The 13,100-nt window shown below is 46.9% G+C and overlaps 1 protein-coding gene across 5 annotated transcripts in view; it reads left to right on the plus strand.

The window, feature by feature from the left end:
* The window catches only part of LOC147112031 (testis-specific gene 10 protein-like), a 112,970-nt gene extending 101,978 nt beyond the window's left edge, over positions 1-10,992 (plus strand). For 4 of the 5 annotated variants that reach the window (XM_085999497.1, XM_085999496.1, XM_085999495.1 and 1 more), the window contains 3 exons: positions 5,879-5,989; positions 7,111-7,257; positions 10,615-10,992. In XM_085999497.1, the coding sequence (XP_085855623.1) occupies positions 5,879-5,989; positions 7,111-7,257; positions 10,615-10,639 (283 nt within the window). In that variant the 3' untranslated portion in view covers positions 10,640-10,992. The remainder of the gene's footprint in view (positions 1-5,878; positions 5,990-7,110; positions 7,258-10,614) is intronic. The other variant, XM_085999494.1, reaches the window with a different exon arrangement.
* Positions 10,993-13,100: the final 2,108 nt, after the last annotated feature.

Below are 13,100 nucleotides of genomic sequence, written 5' to 3' on the forward strand. Positions count from 1 at the left end.
TCTTGTAACTTCATTTTTGGCTATTTCAACACCATTCATGGATTACTTATCTTCATCCTATGTGCAGTACCTAATACTTGTCACTCCTTTTAGAATACAAGTTTGACCACTGTAGTTTTCTAACTAAGAAATTATTTTCCCCTGCCAATGTTCTTCCTTTTTCTCGTGAAAATTGCAACTCCTGCTTGGGTCTGGTTCCATAGGCAAGTGGCCATTCCTCATCTAGGAACCTGGGCAGTGAGTCAGCAGGCCATTCAACTCGTCACAATGATCTCCGTCCTCCTGCCTTCAGCTGACATCCACGCACATGCACTTTTCAGCAGGTGACATGGAAAATAATCTTGGTGATTTATTTTGTTCCTCACTCACCCCCACTACCCAAGGGTATTGACGTCATTTGTAGTGTCCATCTACTCCTCAAACTAGCAAATGCACCACAGACTAAATATCAAACATTATTGGTCGGTGTGGCACAGTACCACACCATAAGGGGAAGCTTCAACAAATGATTTCTAAGTGCTTATTAGTAATTTTGCAGATCAAGACTAAAGAAAATGAGTTCTCTGAAATCAAAAAATGCAGATGTAATTCCCACAAAATCTTCATCATAGCATTCGTCTCATCAGCGGAGGTTTAGGGGTCAATTTTAACTCCGGTGCGGGCAATTGTTGGGTTCCCTGAATTTCGTGATTCCCACACGAATCTAAGTGGATGTGTGAGATTGATGCAATTTTAACTCAATTGGCCAATTGATTTCCAACGTGTGGGAAGTCTTTGCAAATGGATTTTTCATGACTGCAAGTCCCCTCCGATGACATCATCATTGCTGCTGCATTTAAGGTCCACAGCAAGCCTTGCTTCCTCTGCAGGCCTCCAAGCTTTCCCCTTATGATGGCACAGGAGCCTGCAGGAACAATGGCCAGCAGGAGGGCAAGAGCTGCGCCTAAATTTGATGAGGCATTACTGCAGGCATTGTTGGATGGGGCTAGGGCCCACAGGGAGATCCTGTTCCCTTCTTCAGGGAGGAAGAGGCCTCCCAGTCAGACCAAGGCTGTGTGGCTACAGGTGGCTGGGGAAGTCAACTCCTTGGGGCTCACACGGCGCACCTGGATGCAATGCAGGAAAAGATTCCATGACCTTCATCGCACTGGAAAAGTAAGTATGAAGTTTCCATCACCCTCAATCTGGCCCCCATTGCCTTTCCTCACCAGCACTCAGCTTCAGCAATCTCTTCCTCCACATCCCACTTGACACTGACATCCATGCACCCTTAGCCATTCCCCCTCTCTCTCTGCTCACATTCACCTAACTATTTGACCATGCAGCCCTCACACTCCCTCTCACTCTGATGCTTTGAACACAACTGAGAACACACAGGGAGGGCCCTTGGTCTTGCAACCTCACTCCATCTTTGTCTCCTTCTAAGTATCTATGCTATGCAATCTCTACACTCACTCCTTCATTCTCACTCAATCTCCACTTGTCTCCCTCATTGCAGGAGAAGAGAGCTCACAACAGGAGAGAGCGAGCCAGGACAGGAGGAGGGCCACCCTCATTAGCCCAGCTCAACCCCTGGGAGGAAGCCGTCCTGGAGATTGTCCGGGCTGATACAGATGCGGAAGTTGGGGAAGGACAGACAGGTGCATCCCCGCAAGCTGGTGACAGAATAGTTTTCCATCTCATTGACATTGCATGAGTCGCTGATAATGATTCTGAAGCTACATCATATGGACTTATGATCATCTGCAAAATGCAATATGCATGTAACCTTGGCATCACATCTCTAACTTTTTCCTTGACTCCCCCACAGGACCATCGAGAGCCCCCATCCCCACTGTGCAGGAGGAAGAGCTTGAGATTCCAGACTCCTCAGAGGAATCTGCAACCTCTGAGGGTGCAACGTCAGCAGAAATAAGCGCACCCAGCACCAGCGCAGACACTCACACATCGGAGGGAACTTCGGGACATAGAGTAGTGTTGTCACCTGGTGTATCACAGCTCACAAGTGAGCATCAGCAGATTGTGGAGACAGGGACAGCAGTGGAGAGTCCTCATCGGAGGGCGCAGGACTCTGCCAGCTCGGCTCAGCTGCATGCCGACCCTCTGTCTCTGGGTCCATCCATAAGATCAGAGGTCATGGAACTCCATGCACAGATGCAGGAGTCTCTGGCAGGTTTTGTCTCCAGGGTCGCTGCGAGTGTGGAGCGAATGGAGGAGTCCATAGCGAACATGAGCAGAGCCTTTGTGGAGTCAGTGGCGCATGAACGCATCAACACGGAAAGGATGGCTACCTACATGGAAATAATTGCTGCCTCCGTGATAAGGCTGGCTACGGTAGAGGAGAGGAGGGCTACAGCCATGGAGGAGGTTAGTCGCCAGGGTATGGAAAACATGGTGAGTGTTCAGAATAGAATGACATCTCTTGAGGAGCGATGGGCATCTATTGAACAGAGAAACCAGACCTTCATAGAAGTCCTTCTGAGTAGGACTGCCATTGCAGATACGGGTCCCCATGGCTCCCCCTGATGTGCAACAAGGTGCTCTCCAGCCACTTGCAGGCACGGAGGGGGAGCTGACCCATGAGAGGGAGGTTGGTGGCATACCTCAAGGAAGTGGAGGTTTCTCTCCAGGCGCTCACACTTCCATGCCACTGCAGAGCCCTCGGTCAGAGCCCTGCCGGAGTCCACACCCAAGTGAGATAGACGTCTCAACCCCTGCACAGCCGCAGGAGCAGCAGACTGCTGATGAGCCCTCACAGGCTCGCCACCCCAGAGGACGCCCGCCAAAGGTGTCGAGACAGGAGCAGCAGGAAAGTGAGCAAGGGGCCTCCACATCTGCTGAAGCCACAGGGGAACCACTACGTAGGAGCACGCGCAAGAGGAAAATAAAGCACAAGTCAAGTCACAAGGGTAGTCACTTGGGTGAAATGTTGTGTATATTGTAAAAATGCCATCAGTTGGTTCTTGTGCATAAAAATTCTGATGGCAACTGTTGCAGTTCTGGCGTGTGTAATTTCGTGAATGGGGCTTTCACATTGAGGGCTTAGGATTACTTGCAGTTGTCAGGATGCTGGTCAAATAGCTAGGAATCTGCAGGGTTTGGCCATTGTCGATGCTCAGATAAGAAGCTGCGAGGCAAAAGAGTTTGATTTACTAGGCTAAGCAAATCTGGCCAGGATGAGTGCGTTCCTTGCATCCCGGGCAGCAATGTTCTCGCGTAATGCTGCCGCTAGCTGATGGGCCTCTGCAGGATGCTCGTTTTCGGCCGCCGCCACCACCACCACCACCAGCACTGTAATGTATGTACCTTTAAGGGGGAGAACTACTTTTTACAGCTCCTGTATCCTGTAGTACCGGCAGTGACCACACCTGTATATAAACCCTGAGTAGTGATCTGTACAGTCAGTTGCAGTTTGAACCCTCATTCAGTAAACACCTGTTGATCGTTCCCTGCAGTCTGTTGTCTGATTATTGAAGGACACAACATTAAAATACACGGATCTAACAAGCACCATCACCACCACCACCATCTGCAGGTCACGACGACTCTGGAGACCCTGGCTGCTGAGTACTGCAGGGCCCCACCTGATCTATCCAGGCATCTGAAGCGCATCTTCAGCAAGCCGATGGTTTGCTCGATTATGGATCTGGTGGAAATGCAGCTGGAGTTGTAGCGCTCCTCAGCTTTGTTGGCTGGCCTCCTCAACGGCGTCATTAGCCAAGTCCTCAGGGGATAGCCCTTGTCTCCAAGTAGCCATCCGTGAAGTTGGTCTGGCAGCCTGAATAGCGAAGGCACATTAGACTGGCGCAGTATAAAGGAGTCATGGCAACTGCCAGGGTACTTGGCACAAACCTGCAAAGTCTCCTTCTTGTGGTCACACACCAGCTGAACGTTAAGGGAGTGGAAGCCCTTGCGGTTGACAAAAATACCTGGATTGTGATGGGGTGCCCTAAGGGCCACATGTGTGCAGTCAATGACGCCCTGCACCCTTGGAAAGTCTGCCAGATGAGCTAATCCAACCGCTCGCGCCGTCACATTTGCGCGATCCCTGGTGAAATGGATGTGATTGTGCGCGAGGGCAAAGAGGGCATCGGTTACCTGCGTGATGCAAGTGTGTGCGGCCGACTGGGAGATGCCGTTGATGTCTGCTGATGATCCCTGGAATGAGCCTGAGGTAAAAAAGTTGAGTGCGGTGGTGACTTTGATGGCCACTGGTAAGGAGTGTCCACCTGGTCCTCTGGGCAGCAGGTCTTGCTGTATCATTGCGCAGATGTCAGTCACTACCTGTCGCGAAAGTCAGAGCCGCCTTTGGCACTGCTGCTCAGTCATGTTGAGGTAGCTGACCCTGTGTCTGCAGACCCTGTTTGGGGGGTATCTCCTGCGCCGACGGGCTTCCATGCGCTGGCCCCTTCTGACCTGTGCTGCCTCAGGTGGGTGAGCAGCAGCCTGTCGCTCCTGCTGCTGCTGTTGTTCCTGGTTCTGCTGCTGCCGCGCCTGGTGCTCGAGCTCCTCTAATGCCAAGAAGGGAAGGAGAAAAATGGCTCCCATGCTTCTGGCATATGCCTCCGCTGAGGAAGCGCTGAGTGAGGGTGGCGAGAGGGGTTTCCCAGGAGTTCACACTGGAGATGTGTGTGAGGCTCCAACCTTCCACAGGTGTGGTTAAGCCTGGTAAAAGTTGCCCCAGACCTGAAACAACAAAGTCCTGCCACCTGCAAATGATGACTGATCAAATCTCCTCTTTAATGGTTGACCTGCAGCTGATAGTCAGCAAGCCAATAGTGCTCACACCAGGTTTCACAGGCGTGATCCCCACCAGGCGTGTTTTACGTGGGAAAAGGGTTAAAAATGCAAGGGCCTGTTAAAATGGCATTATAAAGGCCAATTATTGCTGATTAAGGGCCTTAAAGACCAGTCCCGCCTGTTGGAGGTGGGGCTGATTCAGGACCATCAGACACGCCTGGGTTAAAATGGCTCGGGGTCGGGAACCAGGCGGGAGGGTGCCGCCTGCCAGCTTTAGCGATTTTAACCCCCTGCACGCCTCAAAGGCTGCCTCACGGCTCAGTTAAAATCGACCCCTTAGTTTATTCATTTAAAAAAAAAATCAGGATGCCTCTGATCACCACAGGGGTCAGTGCACAATAATGTGAGACGGCCACAATGCAAGGTTGTTGCAGATTTTGTAACCAGTGCATCGGGCTTCTCGGTCACATAGCTGTCATCAATGTAGTCTACCTTCTCTAACATAAGTAAATTGGCCCAATTTTTTCTGAGACTTCCAATGAGTCAGTAGTATTCTCTGTGGTATATTTATCCTTTCTGGACCGTTGTAATTCTACCTGATCAGCTCCAGAGACAAAGGGCAGGTACCAGTAAATATTTCACCACCTCTGCAACATCCACTAATAATGGACAGCTTCCAAACTATCAGTCCAGCAAGCAGGCGATTTGTAGAGCATATCACTGTATCTTACTAGCACTGATGACGTGATGAGCACACCTGTACTAATCTGTTGCTGTATTGATTCATTTGAAATTGTAGTGATGTAACAGCTGGACCACATAAACATATATCGATTATTGATTGAATAACATTATCTCAAGTCATTAAACGTGCTGTCCAGTAACTCAGTAGATAAAGAAAACATTTTATCGGCGTTCCACAACAGGAAGGAACTGGCCCACTCACAATTGGAGTAGTCATTCCTTGTTTTTTCTACAGATGGAGTTATGACTTTGAAAAGTCAGTCAGATCATAAACAACACTTTTTTTTTAGTAAATATCCTCAGGAACTTTTACTTAAGGAATCCAGATTTTAACATCTTTGTTCCTCTGTGCCATGCCCAAGGCTTATTGTGTATTTAATATTGTGTTTGACAGGGCATCTCAATCCCGTGAAATTTCTCAGCTGAGGAACAAGGCCGCAATGCTTGAAACAGAGTTAGATATGGCGAAGCGGCAGTTGGGTACTGAGCGATTTGAAAGGCAAGTGTATGTTTTTTTTTCCACTCTGTTACAATGGTCTCTATCTAATTACTTTATGCTGGTGTGATAATTACTTGTCCACAATATTAAACAAAGCTGCATTGATCATGCCAGCATAATTACAATCACTGCCCACACTAGATGCTGCACTAGACCCGGCACCCGGCTACCGACCATAGAGCACATATACCAGAAACGCTGTTTACGGAGGTCACGGTCCATCATCAAGGACCCTACCCACCCCAGCCACAGTCTGTTCGCCCTCCTGCCATCTGGGAGACGCTACAGATGCATTCGCACCCGTACGACCAGATTTAGGAACAGCTTCTTTCCCAGGGCTGTCATCCTACTGAACTCCACAAATAAACTCTAAAGCCTGCACATCTGCCAATGCACTTTATTATGGTTATATTTATGTTAATATACTACAAGCCAAATGTATGTTGAATGTTTAAATGTCTTAATCCAAATGTACACTCTCGGGAGCCGCAAGCCTACATTTCGTTGTACTGCACTTATGCACTAACAATGACAATAAAAGTTGATTTGATTTGATTTGATTTGATTGCTCATATGCAGGTATGTGCATAGAGGTATGGCATTCTGAGTTTCAGAAGGAGCTGGAGCACCCAGTGACTTTCACCCAAAGATGAATTGAGCATAAGGTGGGGGTGGGAAATTTCAGTACAATTATGGTTATGAAACAGAGGTTTTCTGGGGTTTTCTGTTTGTCCTCTCGCCAGCCCACGACCCCCCCACCCCCCCCCCCCATTCATTTTAATGGACAGGAAAATTGTGGGCTAGCAATTCCTAAACCAGAAAATCCTGGCCAAATAATTCCCATTTCTGCCCAAATCCTCCTGGGGGAGCTGTGTTCTAAGGTGTTTGTATCAACTTGAGCAGTTCAGTGACTCCTCAGTGGAGTATTACTGTACTGTGTTGCCTCCAATTTATTGGTAACTGGAATATAGCAAATTGAAGTGTGATTTAACTGCTCCAAGTTATGAATCTTGTGCTGAATTTACACTGCTACTGGCATAAATCCGATATGAAATGATAGTGTAACCGAGGCAGTCGTTTTGTGCTTTTTTTTGCTAATTAAAAGCACTCCGAATGTACTTTTACAGGGAATGTGCTGTGCAGGAGCTTCGTCGACACGGCCCCTCTTACCGTACTACATCACCACCTCAACCGTCTTTAAGTCCAGGTTCGCATTCACCAGACCGTTCTAGCCGTCGATCGCCTGATTGTTCCCTAAACAGATCACTGAACAGGTATCTTTGATGCACACATTCATTCATTCATGTTGCTCGAGCCTGTAGATTAATCAGGCTAAAAATGTTCAGGAATCCAAAAGTAGTTCTCACTTGATCTACTTTGGTTATATGTACAGCAAATAATCATATACTTCAGCAAAGTGACTAAAAGAATTGCATTAATTCATCACAATATAGTAAGAAAGTAATTTTTTGAGAGAAGAGGACCATTAGTCCATTTACCCAAACCATTCCAAATCTCCTATCAGGTTCCATATACTTGTACACTCTTTTTAAATTTGGTGGAAGTTTCTCGCATACTGGGGGCAGGGTTTGCCTACTGTTGGAAGCTACAAGCAGTTAGCAGGGATTGTGCTTAGTGTTTAAAAAAAGATAACAGGCAGGCATTCTTTTGTACTGTTTTTGAACCTACAATAGGGTTCTACTACTTGGCCTCAGGATAAGAAAGAGGGTTGGGCTATATACAGGATACTGAAATGGAGTAGTATCTTATAGAGTCGACCAAATACCAACCAGCCCCATTCTGTTGCTTTCAAAGCGATTGGTTACACGGAGGGTATGATGCCATGGGCAATTCTGATGGTCAAATGAAGCTAGCAAGGTAACTCACAAATGACTTCACCCTGGAAATCAGCTTCATGAGTGGAGGATTTTGTGCCCTACCACTTCTGAAAGTGCCGATTCCTTGCTGGTATGTAGATCCACAAGCTTTAGCCACTCGCCAAAAAAGGCTTCCTTCTTATGTGAGCTTAAGACAGTGAATGTTGGCAGGCTATTTGAGTGTGGAAAGCATCAGAGGTGAGACCGATCTTGGCCTCACCCTACATCTGTTCATCTACACTTTCCAACAGGGATCCACTGCATAGCCACCAGGAGTGGAATCCTGCCCGATTTTTGTTTCTCCCCATCCCTAGCCCAGGGACATCGAAGCTAATTGTGGTGCCCTACCGCAGCTCAGTTAATGTCAGTAAATGCACACCAGAGATTCGGCCTTGGGCTTGCTGCTTTACACTGCCTTGTGTCATTATCCACAATGCTCTGTGTTTTTATCATTTTCACAGCTCAAATAAATTAGTTAAAGCTGCTTTATGATGTTGTCACTGTCCTTTCATGCCAATTTGAAATTAAAACATTTTTTTAAAAAACAGAGTGACTGCTGCCAATGAACCGGAAGCTGCGCAGAAGCATTCTGCGCATAAATGTCAGGTCCCAAATAAGAAAAAGTCACGTTCACCACAACAGACAGAGGACTTGATAGTTGATAAACACACTTCGCGAGAGTACAATAAAACTCTCACAATCTGAATATCCTAATATCACCTTCAAGTCACATTTCCTCGTTAAATTATACTTGAAAATATAGCAGTTCATTCTGATGAACTAATCACATCACTGCCACTCTCTCTCCTCGTGTTCCTTCTCCATCCTCCCTCTTGTTTTCCTCCCCAGTCTCTTTGTCTAGCGCACCTCTCTCTATCTCTCCGCACTGCCTCTACTCTCTTTCTCATTGATCCTTTTCCGTGATCCTTTTCCCAGCCGATTAAATCCTAACATCCTGCGCCTGCATTCTGTTCACCAGCCGTGTGTTCAAATCACAACAGACAGAGGACCTAATAGTGATGAGCACACCCCGTGAGAATACCTGAAATTTCCACCCCCTCACCTATCTCTCACCAATCTGTGGGAAGTCTGGCGAGAACAACCAAAAAATCCACTGGAACTACATATGCGCAACTACTTTATTTCGTTGGCAGCAGTCGCGTCCTTTTTTAAATTTCAAATTATCCATCATCAATCCACCATCTCTACTGAGTGAGAGGTTGGTTGGCCATCTTGCTCCCAGTCTTAATGTCAATGCTCCCATCAGCTCACTGTCAGACAGCATAAAGGACTTTCAGGCACAACTCCTCCCTCTGATTTTCATCCACTTACAGGGAACCATTTCATTCAGTGCCTCCCTGTGGAGTGCAACTTAGATCAGGAACTGAGTGAACTGGAGAGTGAGCTGACCCCCAAACCCCTCACTCCATGGTGTCAGCCTTTAATGCTCTAACCTTAGTACCACGCGGTGCCTAGAAAGAATTTTTTTTCACTGACATATCTCCACACAAGTGATGTAAGTGATCAAGTTGTTATGGTTGTTTTGATTGTTCATGTTGTTTCAACTTTTGCTTATGTCCCGTGGGAAGAGGGCAGGACAGTGGGATCAGTTTTGGATTGTTCTCGTAGAGAACTGGCACAGACACAGTGAGCTGAATAGTTCTCTCTGTACTGTAAACTTCTCTGGTTCCAGGAACTGCCAAATAGCTCAGAGTGTTGCTACCTGCATACAGGACAGATACATGGGTGACATCACCATTGCAAACACTTCTTAAAGGAACACTTCCTACACGAGTAACCTGGGTTTAACTCCTATTAATAGTCGAGTGCAGTTAAACTTCTTCAGATAAAAAGGGTCTTGTGTTTAGTTATCAACATGGGTGTGGGTTAGTGATGGTGGAGATCACTTGCATTCCCATCACAGCCATGAGTAGAATGGTTAGGAAGATAGAAAAAAATTGGAATCATAATTTAAAAATATATTTTTCTTTGTATAGTCCATAACACTGTATAAAACAATAAATATGATTTTAATTTTAAAACTTTATCCAGCCATTACTGGTTCCTTGGATACAATGTCTTGTGCACAACCTTTTCTCATTTGCCAATATACATAAACCAACATTTTTCTTTGCCATAACTGTGTTAAACTGGTGGCCATCTGAAACAAGGCCTGATCAAAAACTAATTGTTTTTAATCGCTATTGAGCAGTGTTACAGAAAACAGGCTTTTTTTTCCATACAAGCTCATAGCAGTGACCGAAGCTTGGTGTTACAATGAAGAATAGTATGCACATCAAAATGCAATCATTGGTGAATTTATTATGAGTTATGAAAATTGACTGTAAAAGCTGTGGAAATGTTAAGGAGCTTACAGTCATTTAGGTTGATTTAGCTGATGCATAATCTGTATGAATCTTCAGCCCTGCAAACTTGCTCAGCATGACCAGGATCCCACAGCCTGGAGTGTTTCTGCCTGTCGGGTTCATTAAATGATTGAGGAGAAGTCTTTAGATTTATTTACAGAAAGAGCCTGCTGGTTCACTCGTTGCCCAGCTCTGCAGTGTCTGATCCTATATTCATAGTAGAGGTAATTGCTGAACCTGAGCCCCAATTGGTTTTGTACTCAGAATCAATATTAGAGCTAGCTGTTTCAGCCTGCCACTTCGCCTTGCTACCGAGAACACGCATGGACAAAGAAAAACAACAACTTCTGAGTTATTTTAAATTGGATTTATTCTTGTTTCCATCCAGGGCATCGTCTTTGAAGGAGTTTTGACTTTACTGAAGGTTTATCTCCACAATCATTTTGAAAGGAATATGAACCTTGCAGACTTTCAAGCGGAAGATCACCCATTTCAATACGAGTGAATTCTGTATTATCAATTTTGTTTGAACATGTTAATGAAGTACCCATACTTTCACCTTATATGCCAGAGAATTTTACTTTTCCTCCTTGGGAATTTAAAAAGCGCAAAGAGATGCAACTTTTAATGACCTTTTCATTCATTGTCACATAATCTATAGACATTTCTATGTCTTGCGCTGTAGCTCAACTTTTTAAGCCAGTATCATTAACTGAACTTGAACACATGCAGTTAAATGTTGCCAATAAATCCATTGAAAGACGAACCACTTGTACACTGTTTTTTATAGCCACTGTTATAAACTGGAACAGGAGAAAGAAACTTAACCTTTATAAACTATTTTCAGAAGGGTTGCAATCAATTGTACTAATTTACCTTGAAATATACCAGCACGCATTGGGGGCTAAATTGGATAGCCCCCCCCAAAAACAGGCGCGTGGATCGTGATCTGCGATTAACCCGCGCCCGTTGATAGCAATGCAGGCAGCATGCCAACTTTGTGCTCATTATAATGATTTCAGAGTGCAGCCAGTGTTAACCGTGCTGTTGATTGGCTGCACGCATTTGCAGGGGGCCCAAAATCATAACTTGCTGGCACCAGTTAAAGCTAGCCTGCACCTCTTAAAGGGGAGGTGTGTTGTGGCTGGAGCAAATGCTGGCAATTTTCAAGAAGCGAATCTGACCTGGGAAACCGTGAAGAATGGCACAACATGGGAGAGAGTGGGCTCCAAGGATGCTGCACTGGAGGCCTAGGTGGAGAAGGTGGAAAGTAGGAGCGATATCCTGTATCCGCAGGGGGCTAGGAGGCCCTCCATACACACGCTCAAAAGGCAGTGGAAGCAGATATCCGTGGAGATCAATGCAGGCCTGCCTGCATGTCCTAACCCCCAAGGAGGAGACGGTGCTGGCCATTATTGGAACGGCAATTGCTGAGCCTGTGGCCAGCAGTGGGGCTGAATCAATTGAAGATGACGGTATCCGAGGATCTGGATGCAGTGCCGCAAAAAGTTCAATGACCTCATACGAGTGGTCAAGGTCAGTGAATGCATCTTCAAATGCCATATCCTACCAACTGCACCACTAGCCTCTCAGACACTTCTCAATTCACCACACCTCCATCACTCACCTACCAACAATTTCTATCAATCAGGACTCATACCTAACATTCCTATGCTTCACCTCACTCTCACACACTTAGCACTGTTGCAAGCCTCACACCCACATCTCACAGCTTGCACACACTGCCACATCACTCAAACAGATTGCACTACACTCACTGTCACAGTTCCCTCTCTCCTGCAAGACAAGGTGGTGCACAACCGGAGGCAGCAGGGGCTACCCGAAGGGGGACAGGCCTGCCTGCATGTCCTAACCCCCAAGGAGGAGACGGTGCTGGCCATTATTGGAACGGCAATTGCTGAGCCTGTGGCCAGCAGTGGGGCTGAATCAATTGAAGATGATGGTATCCTAATTCTCCTTCTCACATCTTACTTCCTCCTCATCCCACAATCCCTTCTGATTTGCAAGCTGCAGATGGTGTAAGCATACAACTCTTACTCCCCGCCCCCCAGCCCCTCACCACACATTACCCTGGTGCCTTCTTTCAGATACCCAAGAAGTGCAACCTGGCCAGACAGTGGAGGAACAGCAAGAAGACAGTGAGGATGAAGACGCACCGCCACTTGATTTCACACTCACAGCCACCAGCTCAGATAATGACACTGCATGTAATTTAGAGGATAGCATAGAGGTGGGATCTGCACGTGGTGAGGCACCGGGCACGAGGCAGCCAGAGCAATGGGCAAGGATAGCGCAGGTGCCAGGTCACCAAAGGGTGAGGTCGTGCACATGTTCTGCTACAAAGGGCTCAGATGAGGACTTTGATGGTATAGCCTACAGAAGAAGGCTGATGGGCATGCACAATAAAATGCTTGGTGCATTGGCAGGCTTGCCAGAAAGCTTGCGTTCAATATCAAGGAGCATGGACGAGTCCAGCACTAACTTGGCACACGGCTTTGCGCTTGTGGACCCAACCGTGATGCAATGTCTGATGACTGACTTCCATTGCAGCACAAGGACCAGCCACCCAATGTCTGAGTGCTGCAGTGGAAGCTCAGACTGTTGTCATGCAACGTTAGCTTGCTGCCATGATGGTGTTCAAAGGGGCTTGCAGGGTGTCACAGCAGTCCAGAAATCTGTCCCCCAACAGATCATTAGGATTGCTGAGGCGTCGCCCTGGGTGAGTGGCAGTGACTTCATGGAGCACGAACCTGCTGTCCTCTCTCAGGATGACAGCATTCATGCTCCCACTCTGCCAGTGCCCTTGCCGTTGCCTGCCAGCCAGCCCATACTGCTGCTGCCCATGCCAAGATG

The sequence above is a fragment of the Somniosus microcephalus genome, chromosome 10, assembly GCF_052327205.1.
Source record: "Somniosus microcephalus isolate GS21.2 chromosome 10, FLI_Smic_1.0, whole genome shotgun sequence".
Lineage (NCBI taxonomy): Eukaryota > Metazoa > Chordata > Chondrichthyes > Squaliformes > Somniosidae > Somniosus > Somniosus microcephalus.